Source organism: Pocillopora damicornis, chromosome 10, assembly GCF_964200805.1.
Source record: "Pocillopora damicornis chromosome 10, jaPocDami1.2, whole genome shotgun sequence".
Taxonomy (NCBI): Eukaryota; Metazoa; Cnidaria; class Anthozoa; order Scleractinia; family Pocilloporidae; genus Pocillopora; species Pocillopora damicornis.
The window spans coordinates 5,063,843-5,086,264 of NC_142679.1; the positions used below are offsets into that span (position 1 = coordinate 5,063,843).

The 22,422-nt window shown below is 38.7% G+C and overlaps 2 protein-coding genes and 2 pseudogenes across 3 annotated transcripts; 2 read left to right on the plus strand and 2 right to left on the minus strand.

Moving 5' to 3' along the window:
• The first annotated feature begins 843 nt into the window (after nt 1–843).
• LOC149038566 (fibrinogen-like protein A) lies at nt 844–3,943 on the plus strand. The gene is made up of 4 exons (XM_089184121.1): nt 844–881; nt 1,417–1,681; nt 2,303–2,441; nt 2,541–3,943. The coding sequence occupies exons 1-4, from the start codon at nt 844–846 to the stop codon at nt 3,155–3,157; spliced, it is 1,059 nt and encodes a 352-aa protein (XP_089040247.1). The 3' UTR covers nt 3,158–3,943.
• Nucleotides 3,944–5,620: 1,677 nt separating this feature from the next.
• On the minus strand, nt 5,621–22,062 carry LOC149038567 (endonuclease III-like protein 1; annotated as a pseudogene). Its single transcript, XR_016180437.1, has 4 exons — nt 21,710–22,062; nt 20,361–20,527; nt 6,529–6,792; nt 5,621–6,174 (listed from the first exon to the last, which is right to left on the minus strand). The product of XR_016180437.1 is annotated as an endonuclease III-like protein 1 (transcript).
• Nucleotides 7,517–9,606, minus strand: LOC149038568 (endonuclease III-like protein 1; annotated as a pseudogene).
• LOC149038569 (ficolin-1-like) lies at nt 14,319–16,867 on the plus strand. The gene is made up of 4 exons (XM_089184035.1): nt 14,319–14,549; nt 15,032–15,178; nt 15,437–15,575; nt 15,678–16,867. Exons 1-4 carry the CDS (start codon nt 14,319–14,321, stop codon nt 16,292–16,294), a joined length of 1,134 nt encoding a protein of 377 aa, XP_089040161.1. The 3' UTR covers nt 16,295–16,867.
• Nucleotides 22,063–22,422: the final 360 nt, after the last annotated feature.

Genomic DNA, 22,422 nt, shown 5'->3' on the forward strand with positions numbered 1-22,422 from the left:
AAGTGTTTCCGATTTTGGAGTTGATCGAGCTTTTAATAATAAATGTTATTCGCCAGTTTCCTGCTAAGTTTCTAAAACCCAGCTCATAAACAAACTGTGGATGAGAGTTATTTTTACTCGAACATTATTCATTTTCAAGTTGACGCACCAGCGACTAATTGAGGTCAAAGCTTCCTTATCACGACTTTATCTTGATCGTGAACTAATGCAAAAGCCGAGTGGAAGTAACTTGAAAACAATGCAGCGATTCACTTTACTCTTCCATTCTCAGTTTCTCTTGTGCTGGAAGTTTGCAACTCCCTCAGCTCAAAGTCTAACAGGAACGTCGAACCCTGGTCGGTTATCTTGTTTAAGAAGATATGAACATCCTGAAAAAGGTAAAGCTTCACTTAAACACTTAATTTGCGCACTGAAAATAATGGCAAAAATAGATCTTAGACTACACAAATGTAGAAAACTTGACGCAGAACCAATGTGAACCGAGAAGATTTGTTGAGGTTATTTAACTGAATAGTGGGGTTGAAGGTAATGTAATCGTGGTGCGCTGCCTTTAATTCATCAGTTACAACACAAACAAATTTTCGTATTTTAGCGAAAAACACTTTAATACCGAGTCGCGAGTCGAAGCACTTCAACTAGCAAAGCATTCAGTTATCTTTCTCTTAACGTGAGCTCGTTTCAAGCTGTCAAATTCGGCTTTTCGTGTCGTGCATTCCTCTCTGACATCGCTTTGCTTGTAGCTGTAATGGAATAAAGTTAATGGTAAGGATGGAATTTTATTCACCTTCAAATGGAACTACTTCAAGTTAACGTGTTTCAGACACGATCAAACTAGAGTAAACGATGGTCAACAAGGACGATGAGGATGAAAAGGAAGACCGGTGATCGAATTCGCTGTGATCAGAGCATAAAATCGTCTGATGAGTGGGAATCTTAATTATAGGGGTTTCCAGAATTAAGAACCAACAACTTTGAAGCTTTGTGTATTCGCTTGTTGTGTATCGAAGAGTTGCGAACAGCCTAAGATAGAACTGGCCGGAAATTTACGAAAACCGAGACTGAGTAATTTTCAAAACATGTCAAAAATGATTCCATGTAAAAATATGTTAACATCTAAGCAATATTTTTACTTCCTGTCGGTTTTCAGACGCAAAAACTCACACGGGATGTTAGGAGAGGAAAAGTTGTAAATCACGACCCGAGGGTGCATGATTACCAACGTTCCAAGTGCACTGACGCCTAAAGAAAATGATAGAAAGTGCCCTTTCTAGTTTTTAAAAATGGAGCCCTGAGTTTACTAGTACAATGAACGATAGGCTTTCGACAATCAAAGTGTTCCTAATATCTCATAAATTTTTACGATTTTCATCAAGTCGTCAATATCCTCTTGATTTCTCTCTTTTTATTTCGTGTAAGATACATCTTGAAGAAAACTCTCATATATGACGATATGTTTGCATCTGTTTTAGGCTACACTCTGGTTAATCACGTGATTGCTACGCACACTGTCACGTGCCCGATAGACTGTACATGGGAATGCCTACGGGATGCACTCTGTCGATCGTTTAATTATGCAAACTCAGGGAAAACATGTGAATTAAGTGACCAATCAAAAGCGACAGCCCCAAATGACTTTGTTTTAAGAAAAGGCATCACTTACTACGAGCCAACGACACAGATGGTGAGTCGTAGAAATTTACAGATCAGTTAGAAACTTAATGATCAGTGCTAAACCTACCAAGCGCAGGAACCTTTGAGGTCTTCGGTTTTTCAAATTCCATCTTCTGAGCAAGGTGGTGTAAAAGTCCTATCGAGAGGTCAAATAAATGCCTTTATCTCACATGCACAATATGGCTGCCTAAAACTGAACATTTACACAGAGTAGTGTTTGTAAGACCTTCATTTCTAGCCCGAAACACAGCAAGTTGAAATGTGGTGGAACTCAGTGGGCGGGAGTACAATTCAGGCAGCAATCGGGCGAATGATTCGAAATTACGAGCAGGAATGAAAACTTTAATTTAAACATGCGCACATGAATTGATTCATATAGCAAAAGTTCAAGTCGGAAGTCTAAACGTTGTTAGAAATATCGAATACTTAACGCACTTCAGATATTTTTTCCATTTTGACTGGCTAACATTTGCTAAGTGCTTATAATTGGACAAGTGAAATCAAACAATTTGGACATGGAACAGCCAATCAAGCCGCAAATAAGAGCTGTTTTATTGATAAAAGAACCACTCATACTCGAGCATTTTGTTATTGACACAATTTCACATGTTACTGACACATTTTCACTCAGGGAGGAAATGGACCTGGTTGCGCCTCGGCTTCATGTCAAAATGGTGGAACATGTGTTGACGAGTGTTGGAATCCCCGGATGTTCACGTGTGAATGTCGACAGGATTATAAAGGAGTGTATTGCGAAAAACATAGCGGAGGTCGGTAACTCGTGACTAAATAGAAGAGAACACCTAACTTTGCGATAATTTCCTTTAAGCAACAAGTGTCATACTATGTTTCTTTTGTTTTATGTACAGTGAGAAGCTGCCAGCAGCTGAAAACCCTAGGAGCGAATCAGAATGGCATTTATAAAATCAACCCAGATGGTCAAGGGGTCATAAACGTGTACTGTGACCAAACCACAGATGGAGGTGGGTGGACTGTGGTTCAGAGACGTTCCCGTCCATACGAGCAAAGCTTTAGACGAACGTGGGTAGAGTATCGAGTAGGCTTTGGTGATTTGTCCAAAGAATTCTGGTTTGGAAACGAAAACTTGCACCGAATAGCCTCTTCTGATAGCATTCTTCGAATAGAGCTGCACCGAACCAACGGCACAAAGGGATATGCCAAATATGGTGGGTTTCGGGTAGCTAACGAAACAGTAAAGTATCGATGCGACATGAGTTCGTACGAAGGAAACATCGGAAATGGGTTTTATGGAAATACAGATCCTAAATTGAACATCCGAGGGATGAAATTCGGCACACCAGACCAAGATAATGACAACTCCCTTGGAAAGTGTTTTCCTGATGGTGCATGGTGGGCAAACCAATGTGGCGAGGTTAATCTCAATGCAAGGGATGGTCCGGACTGGGGTCCTTGGACTTCTCAGCCTTACCTAAAATTCTCTGAGATGAAATTAAGGCATAACTGAACAAAACTGGTATAGTCACCATAGTTCACCTTCAAGGATGCAAGGAACTCGACGAAGAGATCTGGGCACTAACTAATGTAGCCTTCATAGAATTTGCAATGGAAACTCAAGTTGTCATGTAACGCCCGGTGCTGCGTGGCGTTACAACCAAAAACAGCTGCGAAGGTGACTGAAATCCATTGATATATTATTAGCATAATAATATATTGACACATAATTTAGTCTAGCACTAGGCTTTAAATATCGACATGAAATCGCTTTCTTCAACTTGAAATGAAATGTGAAACCTTTCCTTCCAATGGTGATGTTTCATTAGCACCCCACGAACAGATGTCACACATTATAAACAGACCATTATGTCTAATCCTGTTTCAAGACACCAAGAGACCAAAACTAAGTGAAGCGATCAAAAGCAAACCTTGAAGTAACAGGCCAACCACAGGTTTCAAAAACTGTTATTTACAAATGGTCTGTTTTTATAGCCGTGTTAGTGAAAAGGGCTTTTACTTTCTTGAAAATAAAAATCATAAAAAAGTGTTTGTAAAACGAAGCCTTCGCAACTTCCCTGAACTTCTAAGCATACCGTTATATCATAGTAATTTAATAGCCCACGAATATGTAACAAGTGCGACGCCAGTTGTTGCCATCGATGCTGGAAGTATGTACATACAAAAAGCACATTTCCTGAAGGACTGTTAAAATTATCCGTAAAAGAGGCCAGTATGTTTCTTTACAGACTTAGTTACCACAGTCGTTAGAGAAAGGCAAAATAAAAGTAATGCTTTCTGAATTGTTTTGAGGGGCGTCCGAATATTTTGGCTGCTAAATCCTCCGCGAACCTGATCTCCTCCATTCAACGTATTGTCGAGCAAAAAAAATTAGACAAAAAAAGAAAGTATTGCAAGTTAGATGTTCACGAATGGAAGAACTGAAAGATTTCACTCAACTCAAACGAAGCTCGGGGGAGCTTTCTATGAAGGAAGGGGAGAAGGCCTCCTCTCCAGGGTTCTATCTGTTTTCCCTCAAGATTCATGCTGGAGAGGACTGGGAAACAGGTTGACATCGCGATTTCACATTCAGCCCAGGGATTTAATCGATCGAGTTTAAAATCCCAACACCCACACCATCCTATGATGATCCCCCATTGTTGAAGATAACACAACAAAAGGGTTGATCAATAGTTCGTTCTGCCAGTCATTATACGACGACAAAAAAAAAAAAAAAAAAAAAAAAAAGGCAACACATTCTTAAAATCTCCCATTTCTAAAAGCAAACAAAATCTACAAATCACTAACTATCAATACTGTAAAAAATCGATTAATTCATATCCTTGACGTAATAAAACAAATTTCACGCATCTGAGATCGCTATTCTTTCCTTCAAAAGTAAAAAGATGTAAATACGTCTGGCTTCAGCGGCGTATAACCACGGCGAAGAAGACATATATTAAATTTCGATTCACAAATACTACAAGTTCAGTACTGTACAGATTGTCTATCACTGATTGCCGTTGTATTCTTGGGGTATAAATCTAACTTGAAGACCCCACACTAAGTTTCTTATACGTAAGTACTATTAGTGCCGATAAAGAGCTGTACAAGACAGTTTCTCTTATTGCCAAAATGATTTATTTGAGAGTAATAGTGCAGGCCTCACTGCACTCACCCTGTCGTCCATTAACATCAGTAGCGCGTACCAAGAAGTGGCACTTATTGTCGGGTGATAACTGAGTCAGAATGCAAGCCATAGGAAGCGTCAACGCCTTGACGAGTCCAATCTTCTTCCACTGGTGAGGGTTCTCCGTTGTGCCGCCGTCCTAGAGGGCAAACAGTTGCTAGTTCATTATAGGCGCATGTCTCTTCTCAAGAGCCATGTACCACGACAAAACGATACCGCTTGGAGCCACCGCTATGGAGACATTAGGTTTCGGAGGGGGTCTCTGTTGCTGGAGATACTGGGGGATGTTGCCCTGAACTCGGCGGTAAACCCTGTTGGGCAGGCGGTTGGGGTCTTATAGATAATTGTGAATAGCTTTGCAAGGCGAATAGCAAAGGATGAAAGGAGTTTGAGTAGCCAATCAGAGCGCGCCTTCATTGCCATCCACCGTTTAAAGTATAAACTAATTTCTAACTCAAATTCAATGGCAGATCTCTCCCTTTAAGGAAGAGGTACCACTTATAAAAAATCTTTCACAAAAAAAGCACCTTGTTACCTAGGTCTCACAGTCTTTGATTTTGCTTCCATCTCGCCTTTTATACATTGTATCATGAACCTGTACATTTATTTTACACAGTTGGAACCAGTCTTGAGACATGGTTTGAGGACCAATGCTAACCTGGGCTCAGTTGTCGGAAGGCTGATTAGTGCTAACCCGGGGTAAAATTTTAATCCAGGTTTCCTTACTGCTTTGTTAAAAAGCCTTTTTTGGATAGTTTTCTTCATTTTTTAAAAGGCATCCAATCATCAAATCGTAGACAAAACAAATTGTAATGAGTTTTCTTCTATAGCTTTAACCCTATAACTCTCAAGATCTGATTATTAATTTCCTCCTCTACCTGCTTAACACTTCCTCGTAAATTAGTTGCGAGAATTAGATCAAGATAACAACTTCTACCTGATACAAATGAATATTCTCATTACCTGTTTGCTGGATAGTGCACGGATATTGTAAGGAGAAGTTACATGTGAATCACCTCTGGAAGTTAAAAGGTTAAGATCTGATATGAGATTTCACACTAAACATGAGGTTACCTGAACCCAGCTTTGAACAACGTGGCCCAAGGATAAAGACCAGGACAGCCTCAGTTAAAGTAAACCTCAATTCCCCCTTAGTGTCCTTTCCATCCTTTCTGGGTGAAAGTTTCTTCTTAGTTTCCTCCTCAGCTTTTCCTCTGCTCCTTCTTCGACCTTCAGGACAGATCTTGGAGTTAAGACAGAACTCGCACATTGGACTTACAGGAACACATGTCTGTTGACCAAATCCAACCAACAATACATTCAGTTCATCCCTCTCCTCTCTGAGAAAACAGAAAAAGAATTCACTAATTTAGTCTCTGAAACCATACACTCTAATTATTTAATTGTTGGTTATTGGTAAACAGCATATGATAGTCAAGGTTTGCTATACATCTAGAGAACCTTCAATCTAGGTTTCAAAGTCCTTAAAAATTTCCTTTTTCCATTACAGTCCTTAAAGTCAAGAAGGACCAAAAGCCTGTTTATTTCAGAATATTTGTAAAATTTGTTTGGAACTTGCACAATATCTGGGTCTCTAAAATGCGGCAGTAAGTGAAAAGGCTTTGGCAGGGAAGGAGCAAAACACCTGGTGAAGAGAATTTGCATAACTTGGTATCATTCAAAATCACTTTTACCTTGGAAGTCAGCTTTCTACAGCAATTCTAGTTTCTTCCAGCAGTTTAGTAGGTTTTTTGACCCATCAGTCTGTTAGAAATTCTATGAACATGAGTATCAACTCCAATTCCAGTCACTTGTCCCCAAGCCACGTTCATGGTAATATACGCAATTTTTGGGCCCACACCTGGAAGTTTGACCAGCTCTTCTACTGTTGGTGGAATGTCTCCATTGTAATTCTCAGCACAAATTTTAGTGGCATTCTTGATGTAATCAGCTTTTTTCTACAATCAAAGCATAATTATAATAAGTACCCTGGGAAATACTCCATGTTGTACCAAGCCATAGTTCACATTGGTAGGATAAGTTTAACCCTTTAACTCCCAAGATCTGATTGCTAATTCTCCCTTCTAGCTGCTACACATATCCTTGTAAATTAGTTACAAGAAGTTGTTGTTAGATCAAGACAACAATTTCTACCTGATAAATTTGAATATTCTCATTACTTTTTTGTTGAATTATAATGTAAGGATATTATTGGGAGAAGTTTTATATTGATCACATCTGGAAGTTAAAGGGTTACAAGTTAAAAGTGGAGTTCAGTGTCATAGATTTTGAACCATTTTTGTTGCTTCTTTTTCTAATTTTAGACTTCTGCAAGTCATTTTTGCAACAAGGGGGAGGGAGGAAGGGGACTCAGAGGGTTCTATGGAGGATATATAAACCAATCTACCCCTCTTTGTAAGTGAAAAAGTGACAAGTGAAAATAATAAAACAACTTGGTATATAGATTCAGTAAAATGCTAATATCAGATCCCCCTGAACCCTGTTTAACACGACTGATGATGAAAAAATTATTATCAGTAGCTATATACTCTAAAAAGTCCTATTAGTAAGTTTTAAAAAAATGTGCACAACTTTTATTCAATAAGGGGAGAGAAGGCCTTCAGACTTAATTTTGCAAGTTGCTTTCCTAGTGGGTAAACTCTGTCAAAATCAAGTTTCTAACTAAAATAAAAATTTACTCACCTTCCACTGAAGCCAACAGGGTAGATAAGTTCACCAATTTTGCTTGTTGATGTTGTGAGAATGTTCTCTATTGTTAATCCATAAGCCTTTAACTTTTCCATTGCAGCAAAAGTAACTTGGTCTTTTGTTTGACTTGACAGCATGAGGGATATAAGTACTTGATATCAGACTGTCAGTAAAAGTGAGGAGAGATGAACCATTGATACTGGACTGTCTTAACCCTCTTTTCCCTAAGAGTGATTGGCTTCTAATTTCTCCTAACAGTTTCACCCTTGCATCAAATACTTAAAATCATGAGAATAAAGTAAATGATGTCCAATTCTAGAAGCTCTTGATTGTCAAACAAATTCTCCTAGTAAATTCCAGATAGTATGCAGCATGCATAGTCAATTAGTTTTCACTGTTTGTGATAGGACAATGGTAGAATTATACTAACATTTGTAAGCACCCTCTTTCTTCCGAGCAAACTCTTCAGTTGTGTCTGATGATGTGGCAAGCTTAATCAGCAGACTTTGTCTTCTGATTAGAAGGGAAATTTCAATCTTATATGCAAGGTAAGATTTCTGACTGGCTACTCTTTAACCCTTTCCACCCTAACATCAGTATGCATATTCTCCACACTGTTCTTTATACATTTCCTAAGGTGCTGACAAGGAGAATTTGTTTGCCAATCAAAAGGTTTCTTTCCTGATGACCATTTCCTTAATTCTCATGACCTTAATGTGTGATTCAGGAGTGATATTGTAGGGAGAAATTAGATGTTACTCATCCTTTGGGTTTAAAGGGTTAAATGGGAAATGTAAGAATGGTTACCAGGATGAGGGTGTATCCTTACAACTTTTATCCCAGTAGCTCATACATGAAGATCTCTATTGTTGCAAGTAAGAAAAAAAGAAACCAAAATCATCACAAAAATTTTGACAAATAAACATCAGTAAGGCAAGATCTCTGAAAATAGACTGGTCCAGTTGTCCAGGTTTTTATGAGGAGACCTCAACCTCATCCCAGGCTGCAGAGTATGGCAGATCTTGATGCAATGCAGCAATTTTAGCATGCATTTGACTTTTAAAAAGGAACTTGTGCATGCACTGCCATACTCTGCAAACTGATCCTCACCCACCTTAACCCTTTGACACCTAAGAGTGACTAACATCTAATTTCTCGTTACTCTATAACCCTTGAATCACACATCAAGGTCATGAGAAAAAAGGAAATGATCACCAACCAAAGAAGCTCCTGATTGGTACACAAATTCTCCTTGTCATTACCTTAGGATATGTGAGGAGAACAGTATGGAGACTATGCATACTATAATGTTGGGGTGTAAAGGGTTAAACATATAGCTGTTGAACTATTTGTCATAATTTATCTTATAACTCAAATGAAAAGTGGGATACAATCAATTGCTGGGGGTAAATGAATGTGTTGACACTGACCAAACAAAAAGAGGTAAAATTTCTGCACAGCCCCATTCTACATCATGCATTCAGTTCTTGGATAGAGAAAACAGTGACAAAAACAATACATTGCCATTAGGAAAACAGATTTGTTTTACAACAGTATGGGGCTGTGCAGAAATTTTACCCAAAACGTTTCTACTTCTCATAAATCAGCTTAGTTGTCTCCGAGGAGACCACTGTGGCCCTTCCCTTACCCCACCCCACTGGATCGCCAATTTCATCTCCTCTCTCCTCTGGTGACTGGCTCTCATCAGCTGTCTTCTCGCATCCTTGTGAATCAACTGGGGCATCGCGTGTTTTTCTCATTTCACGAATATTAGCCAGCTACTCTCTCCAGTTAAGAGGCTGCCAAGTTGAACCTTGTGTTTGTGCCATGGACGTGTCTTTTTTACGCTTTTTGGCTGCAACATCTTCAGTTTTCTTGTCGTCCCTAGATGAGTCTTCATGTCGCTTCTCGTATTCGATTTTGATGTGCCTTCTTGGTTCCTTTTAGTTCGTTGATAAAGCTGCGATTGCTTCTCTAGCCGCCGAGCGTGTTTGTCTTCCTTTTGAGGTGAAATACGGGGAAGAACTCATCCTGGAAATCGGTGAAAACAAACTGATCATATGTTTGAATCGTCAGTCTCCCCTGCATCTGCCTTTACCAGTGCTATTGTAAACAGCCCTTCCCGTTCTCGCCATGGAACGCTGATTTTGGCGGGAAAGTGATGTCACTCGACCAGCTGATTACGTAATTAGTCACCACATAAAAGCCGGAGATTTGCCGAAGAATAAAACTGATTCCCTAGAACATCCTCTCCATTGAATTTTCTACACACTGAACCCAAAAGAACAAAGAATAGGCATCAACAAGAGAATAGAAACTTTACAGTCTCTTGTTTGGCATCAAATATCATCTGATGAAATTTTACTGTAAATTTTGAGCTAAAGAAGTGTTCATGATTGAAATTTACACGAACTTGAGTGGCAAACACGAGAATAATGAAACATCAAAATTTTACCATATTAAAACAAACTAAATCAATGGTTTTAACAGAAAACCCATGTCACTTGCCTTTAGATGGGGCGGTTTCAGATGAAATGAATGAGATTGGAAGGGAGTCCTCCTTAGATCATGATTTAATGATAATTGACAAGAAGATTGCGCTGTTTTAAACCTTAGTTTCTACATGTTCGTCCGATTCAGTTAAATAGTGACTGAAAAAAGTAAGTTAAAAAAAGGCTAACTACACGAGATATCAATTTTTCCATCAATCTTCTATGGCGCTTTGATTTGTCTTTTCTCTTCCCCAGTGTTAACTCCAAAGGTCTTTTTCCGTCTCGCTGTAAATAATTTATTATGGAGTTCAAAAGTCAAAATAGGTGTTGTTTTCTTCCGTTTTAGGATGAGGCATTTGCACATATGTCTCACCCGGTATATACTAAATAATTTATGTAGAGAGCTGTCTCACCTTATTTCTTCAAACTTTAATATAGAAGCACAATTCTTATTTATTTGTAAGTTTTTCCTTCTGAAAGTTTTATTTATGCTAAGATTGCGTTTTAAGCGATGTTTAGTCGATTGGTAGGATGTTAATGTTATTCCTGAAGGAACAGGACGAATCATCAAGCTCATAATTTGGAGTTTGCGTGTAGTTTGGAAGCAATCAGTATTTATTTCACAAGGATTCAAATTAAGGTTTAGCGTCCTTTAGCGCCTTTGCGTATTTATGTATAAAGAGAATATACCCCTTACAGACTATACAATTCGTACGTTGCGGGTCAGTATTATTCCGATATTTACCCGATCGTAATAACGTTATTCCTGAACCCAAGCAGGAAGAAGCACCAAGCTCAGGATGTAAACTTTTTATTGCTGAGAGGTTACATAGCAGGTGAATCAAAGAGATTGCCTAATAAACTAACTTTTAACCTCAGTATGCTTAATATAGCTGGGAACTAAACGTGCAATAACGAACACTTTCCCAAGGACCTTCATGTTTTCGTCCCCCGTCTGCTTGCTTTGATGTTTATTTAAAGTAGCGCCTTCACGCATTTATAGATAAAGGTTAAAAATAAATACCCCATACAGTCTCTGCAATTCTTACATTGCGGGTCAGTACCTTTTCGCATCGGGACTTCAAATTTATATGTATATCTCGCCTGGTAAATACTTAATAATTTATGTAGAGGAGAGCTGACTCACGTTCTTTCTTTAAATTTTAATAAAAGCAGAATTTTATTTATATGTAGTTTTTCTTTTGAAAATTTGTACGCTAAGCTTGCGTTTTGAACGATGTTTACCTGATCGCTTAAGTGTTGTTCCTGAAAGAAGACAAAGTAAGGTCAGGACTTAAACTCTTCAGAGATTGATAAGAGGTTACTTTTAGTTTACCAAAAAGTAAGGTAAATTAACTTTTAACCTCAGTATGCTTAATAGAGCTGGCAATAAGACGTGCAATAACGAAGTTTCCCAAGGACCTTCATGTTTTGGCCCCCTGTTGGCTTGCTTTGATGTTAATTTAAAGTAGACTTGAATTCACGTTACGTGCGTTCTTTAGCGCCTTCGCACATTTATGTCTAAAGGTTAAAATAAATACCCTATACAGTCTCTACAATTCTTACATTGCGGGTCAGTACTTTTTCGCATCAGGACTTCAAATTTATTCGTATATCTCGCCTGGTAAGTACTTAATAATTCATGTAGATGAGAGCTGTCTCACGCTATTTCTTTAAATTTTATTTAAAGCGGAATTTTATTTATATGAAGTTTTTCTTTGGAAAATTTGTACGCTAAGCTTTCGTTTTGAATGATGTTTACCTGATTGCTAAAGTGTTATTCCTGAAAGTAGACAAAGTAAGGTCAGGACTTAAACTCTTCAGAGAATGATAAGAGGTTACATAACGTGCATATGACATCAATATGCTTTACCCATTAACTCCCATAAGTGACTTACATGTAACTTCTCCCTGTAACATTCACGCGTTATCCAGCCAACATGTAATGACAATACTCAAACTCATCGAGTAGAAGTTTTAACTAGTCTTGATTTTACACCAAATTCTCGTGACTTATTTACAAGGAAATGTGTAGCAGCTAGAGGGGAGAATTAACAATCAGATCTTGTGAGTTCAAGGGTCGTTAATACAGCTGCAAACTAAACCCACAATAAAGATCAGACAGGGCAAACCCTTCATGTTTTGTCTCTCTTTTTCAATATGGGTGAAAGTTTTTAACTAATTTTGTCAGGTTTTAAATTCTATCTTTACCTGGTTTTAAATTCTAGACATTCTACTCTTATCTGGTTTTAAATTCTAGACTACTGAACCCAAGGGTAATTATTTGCAGGATAAAAGCTCCACAAAACCCGGAAAACTGTTAAGTTAATTAATTCCATGGCAATTGAAAAGAAAAGAATGCTATAATTAGCGCACGAACAGGTTCAGTCAGTGAACGAATGTCGTGAAATGTTATCAATGTCTTCCTCAGAAAACCATTCTCACCTATTTTCCTTCCTTATACTGTTCAATCGTTCTTCAATAGAAATGAAAGAGAATCCTTCATAAATATCTCAAATTTTGAAATTGATCGAGCTTTTAATAAAGAATGTTATTCGTGAGACTCCTGAAACAAAAAACCTAGAAAACTGTTAAATTAATTAATTCCATCGCAATTTAAAAGAAAAAGAAGGCTATAATTAGCGCACGAACTGGTTCAGTCAGTGAACCAATGTCGTGAAATGTTATCAATGTCTTCCTCAGAAAACCATGCTCACTTATTTCCCCCCTTAAACCGTTTAATCTTTCTTCAATAGAAATAGAAGAGAATCCTCAATGAGTGTGTCAAATTTTGAAGTTGATCGAGCTTTTAATAATTAATGTTATTCGCCAGTCTCCTGCTAAGTTTCTAGACCCTAACACATAAACAAACTGTGGATAAGAATTATTTTCACTCGAAAATTATTCATTTTCATGTCGACGCACTAGCGACTAATTGAGATCAAAGCTTCGTTATCACGACTTTATCTTGATCGTGAACTAATGCAAAAGCCGAGTGGAAGTAACTTGAAAACAATGCAGCGACTCACTTTACTCTTCCATTCTCAGTTTCTCCTGTGCTGGAAGTTTGCAACTCCCTCAGCTCAAAGTCTAACAGGAACGTCGAACCCTGGTCGGTTGTCTTGTTTAAGAAGATCTGAACATCCTGAAAAAGGTAAAGCTTGACTCAAACACTTAATATGCGCACCGTAAATAATGGCAAAAATAAATCTTAGACTACACAAAGAATAAAAAACTTGACGCAGATCCAATGTGAACCGAGAAGATTTGTTGAGACTATTTAAATAGTGGGGTTGAAGGTAATGTAATCGTGATGTGCTGACTTTAATTCATCAGTTACAACACAAGAAATTCAGTTTCGTATTTTAGCGAAAAACACCTAAATACCGAGTCGCGAGTCGAAGCACTTCAACTAACAAAGCATTCAGTTATTTTTCTCTTAACGTGAGTTAGTTTCAAGCTGTCAAAATCGGCTTTTCGTGTCATGCATTCCTCTCTGGTATCGCTTCGCTTGTAGCTGTAATGGAATAAAGTTAACTTCGCTCGAAAATCTCAGAGATGAACTCTTTTCAATTGTATGGTCACTTTTAGTAATGATGGAATTTTATTCACCTTCGAACGGAACTACTTTAAGTTAACGTGTTCCAGACACGATCAAACTAGAGTAAACCATGGCCAACAAGGACGATGAGGATGAATAGGAAGACCGGCGACCAAATTCGCTGTGATCGGAGTATAAAATCGTCTGATGAGTGGGAATCTTAATTATAGGGGTTTCCAGAATTAAGAACCAACAACTTTGAAAGCTTGCGTATTCCCTTGTTGTGTATCGAAGAGTTGCGAACAGCCTAAGATAGAACTGGCCGGAAATTTACGAAACTGAGACTGAGTAATTTTCGAAACATGAGAAAAATAATTCCATGTAAAAATATGTTAATATCTAAGCAATACTTTTCACTTCCTGTCGGTTTTCAGACGCAAAACTCACACGGGATGTTACTGAGAACACAAGGAAAGTTGTAAATCACGACCCGAGGGTGCATGATTACCAACATTCCAAGTGCACTGACGCCTAAAAAAATGATAGAAAGTGCGCCTACTAGCTTTTAAAAATGGAGCCCTGAGTTTACTAGTACAATGAACGATAGGCTTTCGATCAATCAAAGTGTTCCTAATATCTTATAAATTTTTACGACTTTCATCAAGTCGTCAATGTCCTCTTGATTTCTCTCTTTTTGTTTCCTGTAAGATATATCTTGAAGAAAACTCTCATATATGACGATATGTTTGCATCTGTTTTAGGCTACACTCTGGTTAATCACGTGATTGCTACGCCCACTGTCACGTGCCCGATAGACTGTACATGGGAATGCCTACGGGATGCACGCTGTCGATCGTTTAATTATGCAAACTCAGGGAAAACATGTGAATTAAGTGACCAATCAAAAGCGACAGCCCCAAATGACTTTGTTTTAAGAAAAGGCATCACTTACTACGAGCCAACGACACAGATGGTGAGTCATAGATATTTACAGATCAGTTAGAAACTTAATCATCAGTGCTCAACCTACCAAGCGCAGGAACCTTTGAGGTCTTCGGTTTTTCAAATTCCATCTTCTGAGCAAGGTGGTGTCAAAATCATATCGAGGGGTCAAATAAATGCCTGTATCTCAGAGAACGGTATGGCTGCCTAAAACTGAACATTTACACAGAGCAGCGTTTGTAAGACCTTCATTTCTAGCCCGAAACACAGTAAGTTGAAATGTGGTGGAACTCAGTGGGCGGGAGTACAATTCAGGCAGCAATCGGGCGAATGATTTGAAATTACGAGCAGGAATAAAAACTTTAATTTAAACATGCGCACATGAATTGTTTCATATAGCAAAAGTTCAGGTCGGAAGTCTAAACGTTGTTAGAAATATGGATACTTAATGCACTTCAGATATTTTTTCCATTTTGACTGGCTAACTTTTGCTAAGTGCTTATAATTGGACAGGTGAAATCAAACAATTTGGACATGGAACAGCCAATCAAGCCGCAAATAAGAGCTGTTTTACTGATAAAAGAACCACTCATTCTTGAGAATTTTGTTATTGACACAATTGATGTCATAAAATGCCTATTTTCTAGAAGGAAATCCTGGGTAAATATAATTTGCTCAAATAGAGACAAAATCGTTGCTCGATATACACCGGAAACAAAATTTGAAGGAAAACAGGAGAGGGAAAGATTGATTCCTACTCAAAACTTTGAAAATATCAAACTTCTATACTCATTTTCAAAGAGAAACGTTTGCTCTAAGAACGAAAATATATTTCAACCTAATAAGGTATTGTCATGGTAAGTTTCGCCTAATAAAAGGATGAAAGTACGTTTAAGCATTCTTCCCATTTTCACCCAGGGAGGAAATAGACCTGTTTGCACCTCGGCTTTATGTCAAAATAGTGGAACATGTGCTGACGCGTGTTGGAATCCCCGGATGTTCACGTGTGAATGTCGACAGGATTATAAAGGAGTGTATTGCGAAGAGCACAGCGGAGGTGGGTAACTCGTGACTAAATAGAAGAGAAGAACACTTAAATTTGCGATAATTTCCTTTCAGCAACAAGTCTCATATTATGTTTCCTTTGTTCCACGTACAGTGAGAAGCTGTCAGCAGCTGAAAACCCTAGGAGCGAATCAGAATGGCATTTATAAAATCAACCCAAATGGTCAAGGGGTCATAAACGTGTACTGTGACCAAACCACAGATGGAGGTGGGTGGACTGTGGTTCAGAGACGTTCCCGTCCATTCAAGCAAAGCTTTAGACGAACGTGGGTAGAGTATCGAGTAGGCTTTGGCGACTTGTCCAAAGAATTCTGGCTTGGAAACGACAACTTGCACCGAATCGCCTCTTCAGACAGCATTCTTCGAATAGATCTGCACCGAACCAACGGCCAAAAGGGATATGCCAAATATGGTGGGTTTCGGGTAGCTGACGAAACAGAAAAGTATCGATGCGACATGACTTCGTACGAAGGAAACATCGGAAATGGGTTTTATGGTAATACAGATCCTAAATTGAATATCCGAGGGATGAAATTCGGCACACCAGACCAAGATAATGACAACTTCCTTGGAAAGTGTTTTCCTAATGGTGCATGGTGGGCAAACCAACGTGGCGAGGTTAATCTCAATTCAAGGGATGGTCCAAACTGGCGTCCTTGGGATACTCACCCTAACCTAAATCTCTCTGAGATGAAAGTAAGGCATAACTGAACAAAACTGCTATAGTCACCATACGTCACCTTCAGGGATGCAAGGAACTCGACGAAGAGATCTGGGCACTAACTAATGCGGCCTTCATAGAATTTGCAATGACAACTCAAGTTGTCATGTAACGCCCGGTTCTGCGTAGCGTTACAACCAAAAACAGCTGTGAAGGTGACTGAAATCCATTGATATATTATTAGCATAATAGCATAGCATACATTGACACATAATTTAGTCCAGCACTAGATTTTAAATATCGACATGAAATCGCTTTCTTCAACTTGAAGTGAAATGTGAAACCTTTCCTTCCAATGGTGATGTTTCATTAGCACCCCACGAACAGATGTCTCATATTATAAACAGACCATCATGTCTAATCCTGTTTCAAGACACCAAGAGACCAAAACAAAGTGAAGCGATCAAAAGCAAACCTTGAAGTCACAGGCCAACCACATGGTTCAAAAACTGTTATTTACAAATGGTCTGGTTTTATAGCCGTGTTAGTGAAAAAGGCTTTTACTTTCTTGAAATAAAAATAATAAAAAAGTGATTGTAAAATAAAGCCTTCGCAACTTCTCTGAACTTCTAAGCATGTCTTTATATCATAGTAATTTAATAGCCCACGAATATGTAACAAGTGCGAAGCCAATTGTTGCCATCGATGCTGGGAGTATGTACATACAAAAAGCACATTTCCTGAAGGACTGTTAAAACTATCCGTAAAAGAGACCAGTATGTTTTTTTACAGACTTAGTTACCACAGTCGTTAGAGAAAGGCAAAATAAAAGTAATGCTTTCTGAATTGTTTTGAGGGGCGTCGGAATATTTTGGCTGCTAAATCCTCCGCGAATCTGATCTCCTCCCTTCAACGTATTGTCGAGCAAAAAAAAAGTAGACAAAAAAAGAAAGTATTGCAAGTTAGATGTTCACGAATGGTAGAACTGAAAGATTTCACTCAAGTCAAACGAAGTTCGGGGGAGCTTTCTATGACTTGAAAAAAAAAAAAAGAAAAAAAAAGAAAAAAAAAAAAAGGAAGGGGAGAGGGCCTCCTCTCCAGGGTTCTATCTGTTTTCCCGTAAGATTCATGCTGGAGAGGACTGGGAAACAGGTTGACATCGCGATTTCACATTCAGCCTAAGGATTTAAGCGATCGAGTTTAAAATCCCAACACCCACACCATCTTATGATGATCCCCTATTGTTGAAAATAACACATCAAAAGGGTTGATCAATAGTTCGTTCTACCCGTCATTATACGACGACAAAAAAAAAAAAAAAAAAAAACGACGGCAACACATTCTTAAAATCCCTCATTTCTAAAAGCAAACAAAATCTACAAATCAGTAAAATCGATTAATTCATATCCTTGGCGTAACAAATTTCACGCATCTGAGATCGCGATTCTTTCCTCCAAAAGTAAAAGATGTAAATACGTTTGGCTTCAGCGGCGTATAACAACGGCAAAGAAGACATATATTAAATTTCAATTCACAAATACTCCAAGTTCAGTAATATACAGATTGTCTATCATTGATTGCCGTTGTATTCTTGGGGTATAAATCTAACTTGAAGACTCCACACTAAGTTTCTTATACGTAAGTACCAATAGTGCCGATAAAGAGCTGTACAAGACAGTTTCTCTTATTGCCAAAATGATTTATTTGAGAGTAATAGTGCAGGCCTCACTGCACTCACCCTGTCGTCCATTAACATCAGTAGCACGTACCAAGAAGTGGTTTCCGGCTGATAACTGAGTCAGAGTGCAAGCCATAGGAAGCGTCAACGTCTTGACGACTCCAATCTTCTTCCACTGGTGAAGGTTCTCCGTTGTGCCGCCGTCCTGAAGCGCAAAAAGTTGATAGTTCATTATAGGCGCGTGTCTCTCTTCAAGAGCCATATATCACGACAAAACGATACCGCTTGGAGCAACCGTTATGGAGACATTAGGTTTCGGAGGGGGGTCTTTAGTCTCTGTTGCTGGAGATACAGGGGAATGTTGCCCTGAATCTGGCGGTAAACCCTGTTTGGGTCTTATAGATACTTGTGAATAGCTTTGCAAGGCGAATAGCAAAGGATAAAATGAGTTTGAGTAGCCAATCAGAGCGCGCCTTCTATGCCATCCACCGTTTAAGTATAAACTAATTTCTGAATCAAATTCAACGGCAGATTTCTCCCTTTAAGGAAGGGATGCCACTTATAAAAAATCTTTCACAAAAAGAGCACCTTGTTACCTAGGTCTCACAGTCTGTGATTTTGCTTCCATCTCGCCTTTTATCCATTGTATCACGAACCTGTACATTTATTTTACACAGTTGGAACCAGTCTTGAGACATGGTTTGAGGACCAATGCTAACCTAGGCTCAGTGGTTGGAAGGCTGATTAGTGCTAACCCAGGGTTAAATTCTAATCCAGGTTTCCTTACTGCTTTGTTAAAAAGCCTTTTTTGGATCATTTTCTTTATTCTACCTTCTCATTACCTGTTTGCTGAATAGTGCACGGATATTGTTAGGAAAAGTTATATGAATCACTTTTGGGAGTTAAGATCTGATATCAGATTTCACACTAACCATGAAGCTACCTTAACCCAGCTTTGCACAACGTGGCCCAAGGCTAAAGACAAGGACAGCCTAGGTTAAAGTAAAACTTGATTTTCTCTTAAGTATTAGTGTCCTTTCCATCCTTTCTGGGTGAAAGTTTCTTCTTAGTTTCCTCCTCAGCTTTTCCTCTGCTGCTTCTTCGACCTTAAGGACAGATCTTGGAGTTAGGACAGAACTTGCACATTGGACTTACAGGAAGACATGTCTGTTGACCAAATCCAACCAAAAATACATTCAGTTCATCCCACTCCTCTCCTCAAAACAGAAAACGAATTCACTAATTTATTCTCTGAAACCATACACTCTAATTATTTAACTGTGGGTTATGGGTAAACAGTATATGATAGTCAAGGTTTGCTATGCATCTAGAGAATCTTGAACCTAGGTCTAAAAGTCCTTATAGTTTTCCTTTTTGCATTCTGCTCCTTGAAAGTCAGGAAGGACCAAAAGCCAGTTCATTTCAGAATACTTGTAAAAATTGTTTGGAACTTGCACAATAGCTGGGTCTCTAAAATGTGGCAGTAAGTGAAAAGGCTTTGGCAAGGAAGGAGCAAAATACCTGGTGAAGAGAATTTGCCTAACTTGGTATCATTCAAAATCACTTTTCACCAGCCTTCTACAGCAATTCTAGTTTCCTCTGGTAGTTAAGTACGTTTTTTGACCCATCCTCAGGTCTGTTAGAAATTCTATGAACACGTGTATCAACTCCAATTCCAGTCACTTGTCCCCAAGCCATGTTCATGGTAAAATGCACCACTTTTGGGCCCACACCTGGAAGTTTGCAGAAAGAGGACCTACGCTATTGGTGAGAATATGGTGACGAAACAATAGTGTAGTTCCACTTTCTGCATATAAACCCACACACAACCCACAGTTCCTCGAATTGCTCTGATGAAGGGCTAATGCTTGAGACGTCAGCTTTTTTAGCCTTTATGCTAGCCAATTTATGTTTTCAACTCAGTTGTTAACACTAAATTACCTATTATTAGGATAAGATTCATATTGATCACCTCTGGAAGTTAAAGGGTTACAAGTTAAAAAGGGAGTTCAGTGTCATAGATTTTGAGCCATTTTTGTTGTTTCTTTTTCTACTTCTAGACTTCTGCTAGTGGTTTTTATGATAAAGGGGGGGAGGGAGGGGGGGGACTCAGAGGGTTCTATGGAGGATATCAACCAATCTACCCCTCTTTGTAAGTGAAAAAGTGACAAGTGAAAATAATAAAACAACTTGGTATAACCCCCTTGTTTCAGTAACATGCTAATATAAGACCCCCCTGAACCCTGTTTAACATGACTGATGATGAAAAAAATTATCAGTAGCTTTTCTAAAAAGCCCCACTAGTAAGTTTTAAAAAGATGTTCACAACTTTTATTTAATAAGGGGAGAGAAGGCCTCCAGGCTATTCTGCAAGTTACTTTTCTAGTGAGTAAATTCTGTCAAAATCAAGTTCCTAACTAACATAAAAATTTACTCACCTTCCAGAAGCCAACAGGGTAGATAAGTTCAGCAATTTTTCTTGTTGATGTTGTGAGAATGTTCTCTGTTGTTAACCCATAAGCCTTTAACTTTTCCAGTGCAGCAAAAGTAACTTGGTCTTTTCTTTGACTTGACAGCATGAGGGAGATAAGTACTTGATGCCGGACCATCAAAAATTGTGAGGAGAGATATAAATTTCTTATATGCAAGGTAAGATTTCTGACTGGCTACTCTTTAACCCTTTACACCCTAACATCAGTATGCATATTCTCCACACTGTTCCTTATACATTTCCTAAGCTGCTGACAAGGAGAATTTGTTTTACAATCAAAAGGTTTCTTTCTTGATGACTATTTCCTTAATTCTCATGACTTAAATGTGTGATTCAAGAGTGATATTGTAGGGAGAAATCAGATGTTACTCATCCTTTGGGGTTTAATGGGTTAAATGGGAAATGTAAGAATGGTTGCCAGGAGGAGAGTGTATCCTTACAACTTTTATCCCAGTAGCTCATACATGAAGATCTCTATTGTTGCAAGTAAGAAAAAAAGAAACCAAAATCATCACAAAAAATTTGATAAATAAACATCAGTAAGGCAAAATCTCTGAAAATAGATTGGTCCAGTTGTCCAGGTTCTTATGAGGAGACCTAAACCTCATCCCAGGCTGCAGAGTAAGGCAGATCTTGACGCAATGCAGTGATTTTAGCATGCAGTTGACTATTAAAAGGGAACTTGTGCATGCACTGCCATACTCTGCAAACTGATCCTCACCCACCTTAACCCTTTGACACCTAAGAGTGACTGACATCTAATTTCTCATTACCCTGTCACCCCTAAATTGCACATCAAGGTCACAAGAAAAAAAGAAATGACCACCAAGCAAAGAAGCTCTTGATTGTTATACAAATTCTCCTTGTCATTACCTTAGGATATGTGGGGAGAACAGTATGGAGACTATGCATACTATAATGTTGGGGTGTAAAGGGTTAAACATAAAGCTGTTGAACTATTTGTCATAATTTATCTTATAACTCAAATGAAAAGAGGGATGCAATCAATTGCTGGGGGGTAAATGAATGTGTTGACATTGACCAAACAAAAAGAGGTAAAATTTCTGCACAGCCCCATTCTACATCATGCATTCAGTTCTTGGATAGAGAAAACAATGACAAAAACAATACATTGCCATTAGGAAAACAGATTTGTTTTACAACAGTATGGGGCTGTACAGAAATTTTACCCAAAACGTTTCTACTTCTCATAAATCAGCTTAGTTGTCTCCGAGGAGACCACTGTGTCGGATCTTCCCTTACCCCACCCCACTGGATCGCCAATTTCATCTCCTCTCACCTCTGGTGACTGGCTCTCATCAGCTGTCTTCTCGCATCCTTGTGAATCAACTGGGGCATCGCGTGTTTTTCTTATTTCACGAATATTGGCAAGCTGCTCTCTCCAGTTAAGGGGCTGCCAAGTTGAACCTTGTGTCTATTCCGTGGATGTGTCTTTTTTACGCTTTTTGGCCGCAACATCTTCAGTTTTCTTGTCGTCCCTAGACGAGCCTTCTTCATGTCGCTTCTCGTATTCGATTTTGATGTGCCTTCTTGGTTCCTTTTGGTTCGTTGAAAAAGCTGCCATTGCTTCTCTAGCCGCCGAGCGTGTTTGTCTTTCTTTTTGAGGTCAAATACGGGGAAGCACTCATCCTGGAAATCCGTGAAAACAAACTGATCATATGTTTGAATCGTCAGTCTGCCTCATGTCATGCCATTATCAGTATTATGGTGAGCAGTCCTCCCCGATTTCGCCATGGAATGCTGATTTTGGCGGGAAAGTGATGTCACTCGACCAGCTGATTACGTAATTAGTCACTACAAAAAGCCGGAGATTTGCCGAAGAATAAAACTAATTCCCTATCAGCACATCCTCTCCATTGAATTTTCTCCACACGGAAGAACAAAGAATAGGCATCAACAAGAGAATAGAAACTTTACAATCTCTTGTTTGGCATCAAATATCGTCTGATGAAATTTTACTGAAAATTTTGAGCTTAAGAAGTGTTCAT